Source organism: Lactuca saligna, chromosome 2, assembly GCF_052625555.1.
Source record: "Lactuca saligna cultivar CGN05327 chromosome 2, ASM5262555v1, whole genome shotgun sequence".
NCBI classification, from domain to species: Eukaryota; Viridiplantae; Streptophyta; class Magnoliopsida; order Asterales; family Asteraceae; genus Lactuca; species Lactuca saligna.
Window position 1 is genome coordinate 165,614,939 of NC_136418.1, and position 13,117 is coordinate 165,628,055.

At 39.2% G+C, this 13,117-nt stretch overlaps 3 protein-coding genes across 4 annotated transcripts; 1 reads left to right on the forward strand and 2 right to left on the reverse strand.

The window, feature by feature from the left end:
- Nucleotides 1-5,004: 5,004 nt before the first annotated feature.
- Nucleotides 5,005-6,687, forward strand: LOC145032596 ((+)-borneol dehydrogenase 2-like). Its single transcript, XM_078981459.1, has 3 exons — nt 5,005-5,187; nt 5,568-5,645; nt 5,806-6,687. Exons 2-3 carry the CDS (start codon nt 5,602-5,604, stop codon nt 6,596-6,598), a joined length of 837 nt encoding a protein of 278 aa, XP_078837585.1. The 5' UTR covers nt 5,005-5,187; nt 5,568-5,601; the 3' UTR covers nt 6,599-6,687.
- On the reverse strand, nt 6,652-8,805 carry LOC145032597 (bZIP protein). 2 transcript variants are annotated; one of them, XM_078981460.1, is made up of 5 exons: nt 8,673-8,805; nt 7,365-7,869; nt 7,194-7,269; nt 6,989-7,115; nt 6,652-6,893 (listed from the first exon to the last, which is right to left on the reverse strand). In XM_078981460.1, the coding sequence occupies exons 2-5, from the start codon at nt 7,829-7,831 to the stop codon at nt 6,739-6,741; spliced, it is 825 nt and encodes a 274-aa protein (XP_078837586.1). In that variant the 5' UTR covers nt 7,832-7,869; nt 8,673-8,805; the 3' UTR covers nt 6,652-6,738. The 2 variants fall into 2 exon arrangements, with proteins under 2 accessions (XP_078837586.1, XP_078837587.1); XM_078981461.1 differs by lacking the exon at nt 8,673-8,805 and adding an exon at nt 8,468-8,604.
- A 2,347-nt stretch (nt 8,806-11,152) lies between these two features.
- Nucleotides 11,153-12,840, reverse strand: LOC145032598 (glycosyltransferase BC10-like). The gene is made up of 2 exons (XM_078981462.1): nt 11,577-12,840; nt 11,153-11,397 (listed from the first exon to the last, which is right to left on the reverse strand). Exon 1 carries the CDS (start codon nt 12,644-12,646, stop codon nt 11,591-11,593), a length of 1,056 nt encoding a protein of 351 aa, XP_078837588.1. The 5' UTR covers nt 12,647-12,840; the 3' UTR covers nt 11,153-11,397; nt 11,577-11,590.
- Between the last annotated feature and the right edge of the window lie 277 nt (nt 12,841-13,117).

Consider the following 13,117-nt stretch of genomic DNA (forward strand, 5'->3'; position numbering starts at 1 on the left):
TGGAAGCGGTTCCACGACAAGATGGGTACTCGTCTCCATTTCAGCACCGCTTTCCACCCTCAGACTGACGGGTAGAGCGAGAGGACGATTCAGACTCTTGAGGACATGCTTAGGGCATGTGTTCTAGATTTTGGTGGTAGTTGGGATACGTATCTTCCGTTAGCGGAATTCTCGTATAACAACAGTTATCATGCGAGCATTGATCGACCTCCTTTTGAGATGCTGTATGGGAGGAAGTGTAGGACCCCGATTTGTTGGGGCGAGGTCGGTCAGCGAGTCATCGGGAGAACAGAAGTGGTGCTCAAGACGACTGAGTTGATCCAGCAGGTCTGTAGTAGGCTGCAGACTGCGCAGAGTCGGCAGAAGAGTTACGCCGATAGGAGGCGTTCGGACTTGGAGTTCCAGGTGGGAGATATGGTCCTTCTGAAGGTCTCACCTTGGAAGGGTGTCATCAGGTTCCGGAAGAGGGGCAAATTGGGCCCCAGATTTATTGGTCCTTTTAGGGTTTTGGCCCGGGTGGGTCGGGTTGCTTATCGGTTAGATATTCCTGAGGAGCTTAGTCAAATCCACAACACCTTTCATGTGTCTCAGTTGAGGAAGTGTTTGGTGGATGAGTCAGCAGTCGTTCCCCTAGAGGATATTCTGGTTGATAGCAGCCTGAATTATATTGAGAGGCCGGTCGCGATTCTGGACCGGAAGACCAAGACCATGAGGAACAAGGTAATTCAGTTAGTGAAGGTGCAGTGGCAGCACCGGAAGGGGTCTGAATGGACGTGGGAGGCTGAGGAGGAGATGAGAGCGCACTACCCGGAGATATTTGCAGATTCAGCCGTAGCAGACTTCGAGGACGAAGTCTGAGATAAGTGGGGGAGAATTGTAACGACCCGTTTCCGGTATGTTAATTCCTTGGTATTTGTTTTGAAGTTTTGCAAGAGGGACTCGGCGAGTTCATAGCCTGACTCGCCGAATAGGGTCGGGGTTTCGAGCACGTGTTAGCTGGAGACTCGGCGAGTCCATATTCCGGACTCGGCGAGTCTGTCCGTCTGGGTGAAACCCTAAATCCCCGGGTTGCCCACTATTTAAGCCACCTTATGGCCCTCATTCTCGCCTCCTTCACCCTCAGAAGCTGTGAGAAAAACCCTAATTCATCCTTGAGTGTTTGTAAGTGATTTTGTGGGCATTTGTGAAGGTTTGAAGAAGGAGAAGAAGAAAGGAGCAAGGAGAAGGAGTGTAGAGCAGAGATTCAAGGGAAAGCAAGAGCTCTTTGAGGTATTCTTCTAGTTTCTTTCCCTTTTTATGCTTAAAAGCCCTTTTTAGATCTAGTTGATGCCTTTCTCAAGCCTTATGTTGATATGGAAGCCTTATCATGCCGAGATATCTTTAGATCTGTGTATTTAGGATTTGTAGAGCCCAGATTTACTGCCTTTTTGGAGCTATTTTGCATATTAACCCTAGATCTACCCCTTTTATGCATCTTTTAGCCTTTATTCCCTTGTTCTTGTGTTTGTGCACGTAAAGTTGGAAACTTTACGTGGTAAACCAGCTTATTGGACTCAGATCTATCATTTGTATGTTTTGGATTCGAGCAGAAACGAGTGTAGAATAGTTGCATGGCGGTGACTCGGTGAGTCGGAAGAACGACTCGGCGAGTCGAGTCGTGAGTCCCCGATTCCTTCCTTTTGAGCGGTGTCTGTCGTGTGGGACCAGTGAGTAGTAGGGTGGACTCAGCGAGTTGAGGGTAGACTCAGTAATGGAGGGACTCGACGAGTTGTCCATACAACTCGGCGAGTCCAAGGCAATCTTCTTAAGTTCAAGAACAACTCGTCGAGTTGTTCATATGACTCGGCGAGTCGGATGAAGATTGTCTGAGTTCTTGGATCGAGAGGGTACTCGTCGAGTCGATGCCATACTCGACGAGTAGCAGCGAGTAGGGTTGGGGTGTGAGAGTAGAGACTCGGCGAGTTGGCGGCCCAACTCGGCGAGTCAGGTCAAATGAGAGTTGACTGTGACCAAGGGTAAAAGAGTCATTTTACCCAATTGCAATGTTTAGTATTTGATTGAGTGTGTTTATGGACTTGTAGCCAGGGAGATACCGGAGCAGCAGCAGTTAGATTCCAGAGTCATACACTCAGCAGCCAGTTTACGAGGTGAGTTTCCTTCCAGTAGGAACGGGTCTAAGGCCACAATGTCGGCCCGTTAAGTGGCAGTAGTTTCCGGACTTTGGTCCGATGCAGTTGTTAGTTTGTTTGATGCCTTCGTGGCTCAGACAGGATTTATGTGTTAAGTGTTATGGGCTACGGCCTGACGTAGTATGCAGTATATGAGTTTATGATCATGTGTGTTATGCTATTTGAAATATGTTTTGCTATGCTATGCTATGCCCAGTCAGTTCCGGACTTCGGTCCGACGCAGTTAGTTCCGGACTTCGGTCCGATGCAGTTAGTCCCGGACTTCGGTCCGATGCAGGGGACAAGGTCCCAGTCAGTTCCGGACTTCGGTCCAATGCAGTTAGTTCCGGACTTTGGTCCGATGCAGGGGACAAGGTCCCAGTCAGTTCCGGATTTCGGTCCGATGCAGCTAGTTCTAGACTTCGGTCTGATGCAGTGGGCAAGGCCCAGTATGTGCTTATTTATATATTGTATGGTATGTGGTAGCTTAGGGGAGCTCACTAAGCTTCGTGCTTACAGTTTCAGTGTTGGTTTCAGGTACTTCCGCAAGCAAAGGGAAGAGCTCGGGGTGATAGCATCGCACACACCACAGCTTTAGCTTTTATCCTGGGAATTGATTTAGTTTGTTTTGATTTGACATAGTATGATACAGTTTTCCGCACAGTGTTTTTATTATGTTTGGGATACATCACGTATGGTTTTATGATATGACACTCAGATTATGATTTTGGTTATATTGAAAAACGAAATTTTTGGGTCGTATTTTTGGGTCGTTTCATTTGATTTCTGTGAAGAAGATGAACATACACACATCGATTTTTTATTTCTGTGAAGAAGATGAACACAGTGAACACACACACACACACCATACCTTAAAGATCATTTGATTCTTGGAAAAAAAGATGAACACACACACAATGATTTTTGTTCAAGAACACACATCGATTTATTTTCAAGAACTCACACATATTTTCAAAATCGAAATTAATATGGGAAGAAGATGTTCAAGAACACCCATATCGATTTCTGGGAAGAAGATTAAGGGTGTTGATCGGGTAAAATTTTCGGGTTTCGGTTAATTCGGGTCGAGTAATTCAGGTTTTTCATGTCAAAAAAATACCCGTTACCCGACCCAAATTAAACCGGGTAGTGGGTCAGGTTTGGGTAATTCAGGTATTACCCGAAAATATATAATTTTTTTAAAGGCACCTAAAAATAAATTTAATGAAATAAATTTGTTGTGCTCTATTAGTCTTGTTTATATAAACAAACTATGGATAAACGAAGTTACTTGAATTTTGAAAGGCAAAGAAAAGTATACACGAATGCATTTTTGATGAAATAATAACAACCAAAGTCAACTATCTAAATTTTAATTGATAACAATGTATATATATGTATTTTGTATTTACCAAAAAACCCCACCTCTTAAATCTAGAAAACATAGAAAACCATTAAATATTACCAATGTCGGCCACCATTTCTTTTAACTCATCTGAATCCGAGCTTTTGCCTTTGCATTTGCTTTTTGCTTTGTCTCTTCCCATTGGTCGGGAAGGTGGTGAAACTGGAACATGTTCATCTTCGTTTAGATCGAACTGAACACGAACATCTGATGTAGTGTGGTCGGACTCAGATGTTCTGTTGCGTTTTGAACCACTGTCAACATGCTCGACTGATGTTTTGTAGTTTTGCTATTTCTTGTTATCTTTCACGAAATTTCAAATTTCAAGAAACTTGAAAGCTTTCAAGTTTTCTTTTTGATACACTTTCAGCGCTTTCTTCAAAATCACATCATCGTTTTCTCCACTTTTTCATTAATGTTTCATGTTGGTATACAAATCATTAAACAACATTATTTCCTTGTTCATCTTCCCCCATTTCGAGTACACTTGATGTTTTAAAATGTATTCTCCACGGTTCACTCATTTATGGAACATATGTAAAACGCGAATAAAAAAACGATCATGCTTTTGGTCTTTTCCAATCTTCGCATCTTCTAAAATATCGATCCAAGATTGTACCAACACTAACATTTCTAGGGGTTCCCAAGATTTAACCTCCGTCTTATCTTTTCTTTTAGTTGTTGTTCGAGTGGGCTGAGTTTCTTTAACGAATTTCGGTTCGGAATCAGAAACGACTGTTTGTGGTTGTGTTTATGTTTGTTGAACAAACTTGGGTTGAGACAAAAAATCAAATGGATTAAAATCTGTATCGGGTTGTGGTAGTGGTAGTGGTTGTGTTTGTGATAGTGGTTGCGTTGGTCGTTGTGGAAAATATGAAAGCATATCGCCATAGTGGTAATACGGAGGTGAAAAATAGGTTGATCAAAGGAAGATATTGGGGTTGCGGTGTTTCTAGCCGGGGTTTTTTTTTTTTTTTTTTGTGGGTCTTTTGGAAGATGATATTTTGAAAAAAAAATTGAGGAAGAGATAGTAAAAACTAAAAAGATAAGAAATTATTGTGAAAATTTTTAAAGGAATGGTAAGTGTATATATATATATATATATATATATATATATATATATATATATATATATATATATATATATATATATATATATATTAACTGTGCAAAGGACCGGTCAAAGAAAGGAGCAGCCATTCATGAGACACGGCCATAACTTGCCACGGTGCGGCTAAAACCGTAGGAAATCACACCCAGGGGACGGTGTGCACGGTCCAACTAGCAAACCGCGGTTCCAAACTGCGCCCCACACCGCTTAGTCTAATCTTGTATATTACCTTGATGGACCCAGGACCAAAGGGATATTAGTGGCCAAGAACATCAGCTGCGGTTTTGGATCTTTTATTTTGGATGAAAGGGGCATTTTGGTCAAAAATCCAGAGTGACGATATTACCGACTGGAAGTGGGAAATTTGTCGGGTTTCATATATCATACTCCAAATGCCGTTAGTGAGAACAGAGTTCACAGTACACTATAGTAGATAGTAGTGGTCCGAGAGTCTCGAGTCACCACACTTCCATTCCATCCAACCGACTATCACTTCTTCTCTGGTACGTTCATATTCTCTCTCTCTCTCTCTCTCTCTCTCTCTCTCTCTCTCTCTCTCTCCTTCAGCTACGATGTTTTGATCGATTCTAATTCGAAATACTTAAATCTAAGTTCTAATATCTTATGCTACTTCAAATCTGGCAGTAAAAGCAGCAACATCTAGACTGTAGCTTCAATAGCCAACTTAACACCAAGTTTTGATGTTCCCAAAAACGAGAACGAATTTAGATCTTATCATGTTATGTTTAACGCCAATATTTCTTTCTCTTTCTTCCAATATTTGATATACCGTTCATTTGAATTTGAAGTATTTTTCTGATTTGCACATCAATATGAATTGAAATCAAATTTGTTTCTCGTGATTCATATATAACTCCCACAGCCTAGTGTTTGAAACAATCTACAGCGAGATTCAAATGACAACAGCTAGTTGTAGCGATTCGCCTCTTGTTGCTCAAAGGTCCGTATCATACTAATCCTTAATATTTAAACTTTCATGCATACTTTGACTGAATATAATTTTTAATTTAACTATAATACTGTGTTGTATATTAAATTGATATTTATTAATCATATGTACTTCATTTAATCACAAGTATTAAATTTATATAATTTTTAAGGTTATTAGGAAAGGTGGCTTTGGTAACCGGTGGTGCAACCGGTATCGGAGAGGGCATCGTACGTCTCTTCCACAAACACGGTGCAAAAGTTTGTGTAGTCGACATCAACAACAACCTCGGCCAACACTTATGTGAGACCCTCGGTCCCACCACCCGTTTCATCCACGCTGACGTGACAATTGAGGACGACCTCTCCCGTGCAGTCGACTTCTCAGTCTCCAATTTCGGCACACTCGATATCATGGTCAACAACGCTGGTATAAGTGGGCCACCTTGCCCAGACATCCGTGAATTCCCCATATCGACCTTCCAACAAATATTCGACGTCAACACCAAAGGCACATTCATCGGGATGAAACATGCAGCCAGGATCATGATCCCGTTAAAAAAAGGTTCAATTGTTAACATTGCTAGCGTGGCAAGTGTTATAGGAGGGTTGGGCCCGCATGCGTATACCGCGTCCAAACATGCGGTTGTGGGGTTGACAAAAGGTGTGGCGGCTGAGCTCGGGAAACATGGGATTCGTGTGAACTGTGTGTCACCGTATGGTGTTTTGACGGACCTCGCGTTGGCACATCTTTATGAGGATGAACGGACGGATGATGCCAAGGCGGGGTTCAAAGCTTTTATCGGGAAGAATGCCAACTTGCAGGGTGTGGAGTTGGTGCGGGATGACGTGGCGAATGCGGTGTTGTTTTTAGCGAGTGATGACGCGAGGTATATAAGCGGGGACAATTTGTTTGTTGATGGTGGTTTCTCGTCTACAAATCACTCACTTCGTGTGTTTCGGTGATTGTTTTTATTTTATGTATGATTTGTATTTTTATTTTGTTGGATTTGTATGCATTGAATAAAAGTTTTGGAACTTTTTAACTTGGAACAGATTTGAAGTCTAATGTTCAACATCAAAAGTGACATGAAGTAAAAAGTGTTTCAGTTAATTTGAAGCTTGCCCATGTCAATCATGTGCCAAGTATGCAATTTCTCAGAATCACCAGCAGAATTTGACCTAAAATGTGTTTTTATCTTGTTGCCATTAGCATAACGTTTCAACCCCTCGATTTCATTTCTCATAGACTGGTATTGACCTGTGTATCAAAATTCATAAATCTTTTATGTCAGAAAATGCAAAAATCAATAGGATTTGGAACGAAGGATGAAGTATGAAAGATGAGCAACTTACGTTCCATGATAAATTTTTCTTGTTGCACTCTGGACAACTTGTGTTTTAGTTGCTTGTTCTCCATTGACAAATAGACATGTTCTTTTACAAGAGAATCAACTCTAATACCCAATTCTGACACGATATTCTGCATTATAACATATTATAAGATAAATATAAAAACGTTGAAAAAAAATAGAATTTTAAATGATGGTTTTACTTTTACCTGAAATTTTTCAACAGTTCTTTCTAGTTCTGCTATATACAGGAGTTTACGAACTCGTGACCTTTGAGCAGAGTGCCTAAATAATAATCATTACCAGAAATTGAGCTTAACAGTATAAAAAATTTGCTAAGACAATTCAAATAAAAGAATTCACAAAGTAATGAATCTAACCTTTTAAATGGTTTAGCCTCCATATTAAGTTCATCAGTTGAATCTTGTAGTTGTAGAACTGAATCAAGTTGCAGAGGAGCATGAGAGGCATACTCTGATAAAGCAGAAACAATAGCAGTTTCTTGAATGGATGATACTTTGTCCTTGCTCCTAGGTGAGTTAGGGCCATATATGCAACCAGACTCCAAAGAAGAAGAAGAAGAAGAAGTTCCATTTTTCTCATCTTTTTCAAACTCAACAAGCCCATCCAAAACAGTTCCAGAATCACTAGATGCCCTACGATGAGACTTAAGTTTTAAACCTGGTTCACAATCACCTAACAGATCATCTAGCCAGTCTGGATGTTCTTCAAAAACAAAACTTTCTGATACAGTTTTCTGGAGTCGTGGCTGATTGCTAGGATCAACAATTGGGAAATTTGTCTTTGAGATAGGGCACCTAGGTGGAAGTTGAGGTTGCCTTGGCATGGTTAACTAGATTTTTTACCCTTGAAGACGAAAACAAACTGAAAAAAGAAACAAGAATAGTTTGAGTAACTTCTGGAACACTATACTTTCTAACAGTTGCATGTTAGAAAGTATAGTGCAATTTTCATAGGGTTAAGGGAGTTGAAAAGATTAATCTGTTTTGGACCTTCAAAACCTAGTTTTTTGCCTACAAAACCAAGATTTCCTACAGAAACTAGAGTCGCATTTCTCACTCTTTCAAATTAGAGAAAATAAACAATGGCTTCAGTCTGATAATTCAAATTTGTTGACCTAGTTTATCAAGTTGAATAGCTTGTTTGGCATCAAAATTCAACCCAAACCTACACGGCTACACACACGTCCTCTTTTGGAATAGAAGCGTTCTGCCGCTTCTTTCATGTACAAATCGGTTCTAGTTCTTGGCTCATGTACTAATCAGGGTAGAAGCAAAAGAACAGCAACATAATTTGAACGACTTAGGAAACCTAGTCGATTAATTTAACTGAATGTACAAATAAAACAACAATTCACCATTAACCGAAGCACGAAACCCCCCTCAAACATCGAAACCACGGTACACCAAAACGAAATGCAATTGAAAGCATCAAAATGAGTAGAAAATTTATCAAAAGAGACCTGAGTTTCATCGATTATTCATTCTCCAAAAGGTGAAAAGGAAACTGACAGTCATATACGGAATAAAGGAAACCATCATACAAAGAAGATTAAGAACAAACAATCAAACTTTTTCGCATGCAATTTGGAGAAACTTGTAGTAGAAAAGAGTGAAAGATTAACAATGTAAGAAGCAACAAGGGAATTTTTGGGAAATTTGACGTACCTTTTTCCCCCGATTTTCGAGAGAGTGTGGAGAGGAGATACGATGCGTAGAGTGTGATTTCCAGCTGAGCGGTTCAAGCCGTCACGCTTTGGGTCTTTACACGTTAGCTGGGTGACTGCTTTGTACAAGTGGGGTTCAACTTCAAACAAAAAAGAATATTTAAACCATTAAAAATTGGAATTTTGGATTTTGGAGTTTGGGGCGGATGGATAGGTTTATGACTTTGAGTCCACTTGATAAACAAATTTAGGCTTTTTCTAGAGTATTCATTAGAGTGATTAATTTTTTGTGGTTAAATATATTCAGGTGATTAATTTTCATCTTATATCGTAAAAGAATCACTAAAATTGTTTCACACCCCGTGAATTCATAATGTTATTTTTTCTTAACAAAAAAATATTGTTTTTTCTTGACAAACAAAAAAGTTGGTAAATTAAGCCGGAAATTTGTATGCTCGTGAATTTCTTTTGGAAGGTAATAAATTTGGTGTGTGTGAGCTTTTTAGCAAATTTTCGTTCCAGGGATTTTATAGAGGGCAAAGGGCCGAAGATGATGACCTTCACGAATGATAAAAACGATTTATTGGGAGTCTAAGGGAGAGAATCATTGAGGGAACGTTGAAGGAGGAGACATTAGTATTGTCTATGTGACTGATAAATATGCAAAGAGTTATGTGGGCCCACTCGCGAATTAGTTGGCCTATATATCATAAATAATGGATTTTTATAGATGGTATTATAGAAGGACATTGGTGGTTTTGGATTGGTCTCAGGTCTTTTTTTTGGATCATCATTGCGGTCTTTGCATACGTCTTTTTGCGGTTCAATTTTAAGGTTTGTTTCTCTTTAGAGTTTTTCCGTAAACAAGTGTGTGATTAACACCAAAATGAGATTTAATAAAATTATACACTAAAAATGATATACTAAAATTTAAAAAATGATCAACACAAAGTATATTTACATAAACTTACATTGTTGGTGTTTTTTTAGATGGTCTCACATCAATCTAGCAAATGATGTCTCTTTCATGACCGGTCTTGAATCGGTATGTTCTTCTTTCCTATAAATGTTTTGTTAAATTGTGTTTGATGAATGTTCATTTGAATCTGTTGTTGAAAAGTGTTTGCTAAATGTGTTTAAAAGATTGTTGAAATATGTTTGAAATGTTGAAGGGTCTTATTTGAAATGGTGTTGAAATATGTTCATCTGAAATCTTTTGCTAAAAAGTATTGCATAAATATTCATTTGAAATCATTTGATTTTGAACTGACATTGAAATGATTTTGAAATGTTTTGTTGAGCTCTAATATATGTTTTTGTTTTTGTTAGAAGGTTAAAATATATTTTTTTCCGTTTAAAAACCTTACCAAATAGTATTGAATCATTCATCTCTCTAAATCATTCAATAATCTCAAGGCGGCTCAATCAATTTGGAGACTCTAAGCAAACAAAAAAATTAAGGCCTTCAACTAAGCAATGATTTTGAACTTGAGACCTTTAGTTGTATAAAAGAATATTTTTATCACCAAGCCAAGCTTCAACTTTCTTTATACCCTAAGAAATACATACATACATACATACATACATATATATATATATATATATATATATATATATATATATATATATATATGACAGAATAAACATAAATGGTAGAGTCGGCCTTGAATAATCTTAACGGTACAACTTAATACTACAAAACTTCAACCCGATTAATGATTTGGTTCAACTTTTACCAAAATCCAACCAATTAAAGGTGGTTCCCTAAAGTTAAAAGATCAACTTACTATTGACCGGAAGATCAAACAAAAATCATAACTAAAGTAAGGAGCGTTGTGAGCTGAAGTCTGGTTTAGATGACACGTGTCAAAAACTCGGAACTGCTCCTTTAGATGAACTGAAAGTCTGAAACAGCCCACAGGTATGGAAGCATTTTCATGCGTAAGGTCCTACATGGACAAAATGTTCACTAGTGAAAACCACCATGACCTAGTGGTTGTCTTGTAGGGTGGTGGCTATCACAGCCGTTCACCAATTCATTTGAATCTATTTCTCTCTTCTTTTTTCTTTCTATCTCTCTTCTTGATTGGTTCTTCACTAATGAATATCATCTCAAAGCTAATAGAACAACCAACCACACTTGTTCGGTGATGATGTGCATCCAAGTACGTAGACTTGCTTCTCACTTATTGTCCTCACTAGTGTCACTAGTGTTGGATAGTGACAAGTGTAAAACGTATCCTTCAATTTTAGTTTTGCAACAAGATTTTAAGCTTTAAACCATAATTGTTATTAATAATAAAATTACTATTAATATTTATTTTTATTGTGTTTCAAATTTAACAGATCAAATCAAATATATAAATAAATAAATAAATAAATAAACAAAACGGTTTAAACAGGTCCTACTCCTACGAATAGAAAATGAACATAGCAGGAATGGAGATTATGATATGATATATATTTCAAGTAGCAAAACCATTTACCAAGTAAATCATCCTATTTTCAAAAGTAAATATTACATAAACGTCAGTAACAATAACACTTAAAAACCACAAACTCATTCTATTAGTATTATACACAATTGAGGTCGAGTTTGGGCTTTTCTTTGCTTTCAGTTATAATTGGGCCCGTTTGGGCCCTTATTGAAATATCCATTCCTTTTATCCAGAAAATGACGATTGACGCCTTCCTACTTTCCAATTTCCAATATCACATTCATAAACCTGCAAATCAATAAAAAACTAATTGAATAAAAGATATTGAATAATATTTAAATTCAATACGTGTAAGCTGTAAGGGATATATATCAGGCGTATGGTCCCACGTGACACATAAATGCCACGCGTTGTGGGTCCACTTTAATTTCCCACCGGAAAAATAGTGTTTATCCGAAATGGCATACCTCTCTAGCCGGTATCAGTCCCGGAAAATGACGCCGTCTGCCATATCCATCAACGCCGGCAAGCAATCCGGGGAGAACTTACGTGCAAAGAAGTATGAGAATGTCGAATTTGAAACCCTCAGTGTCTGGATGAGCTCCGGAGATACATCCGGTGGGTGATACGTATGTGGGTGCCCATCCACGCTGCCGGTCCAATTTACCCGAGTGAGTGTGTGCTTACTAACTCGTTTCGGATCCTTCATTGACAGAAGTGTCGGAAAGTAATGCTCCTCCGGGTAACAAGTATCGACGTTTAAACATGGCAACCGGAATTTCTTCCATAACTTCCGGTCCTTGACTACCATCAACGAGTGAGCCCGAGTCAAAATGAAGAACTGCGATCCAACCCTAAATTTATCGAAAGGGATCTCCGGCAGCATGACGTTTTCGCCTCTAGCGATGTATCGGTCCCACAGTTGGGGTTCCTCCGATAACACTTCGATGAAGCTAAGTCGAGTCGAAACCCGGGTCGACTCGGTGGGTCGTCGGAAGAGCGTTTGGTACATGTAACGAAAGGAATGTAAAGGGATGCACGTTTGGGAGACGAGGGCAAAGTAGGAATTTAAAGGGTCGTCGAGTATGGCGGTGGCGAGGAGGCGGCGAGCGGCGGAAATGAGTGTTGGAGAGGATCTCTGCGTTTTTTTAGCAGCGATGAAGCGGTTTTCGAATACACCGCCGGGAGATTTGACGTTCGATTTTGGGTAAGCATGGACGTAAATATTATACAGATCTCGTTGCCTATATTTACGAGCATCAAAGAACTTTTCCCAGAGAGGGGCAAAGTGAAGATCGGTATTGGTGAGAAATAGGAAGGCGATTTTGGGTTTTGCGTCGGTGGTTCCAAGGCGGGAGACATGTTGACGAGGTTGGACTGAAGAGAGGATTGCTCGCCGGAAAAGTGAAGCATCGTCTATCTTGTCGGGGAGAGAAATCAGGAGGCGTTTGGGAGGGAGGCTCCGAGGGGAGAAGAGAAACAAAAGCGGTGCTGTAAGTAGCAGAGTGAAGGAGAGTACGAAGGGGGCGTTTAACATATCTCAAATCTGTCGGTGTTTATGTGTATTTCAACTGAAAATTGCTGGTAAAGCGGAGAAGAAGATGGAAAACAGCGATAATTGCAGAAAGGGAGTAGACTTTTGGTGGAGGGGGGACTGGGACTCGGGGTGAGCATGAACCGGTGGAAGTGAAGTAGGTATCGTTCAGTGGGATTCTTTTTATTGTGGGTTTGTTGACTAAAAAGAGTAAAAGACACCGTTTTATTATTTAACAAAAGGCCCCATTAACAAAATAAGATAAAGATATACCGTATACGTGTTTAAAACTTTGAATGGGGTATTTTGGAATTGTTGCTAGTGCTTCAAAATTCAGTTTTGTCTGCTTTCTTTGTTACTAAATCATGCAACTATAATATAATTTAGACATAACTGAAAAGATGGTTCTTGTAGTAAGTATTTTTTTTATATTTACTTTGTATTTCGATTTTTTTGGTTTCATGGTCTTTTTAA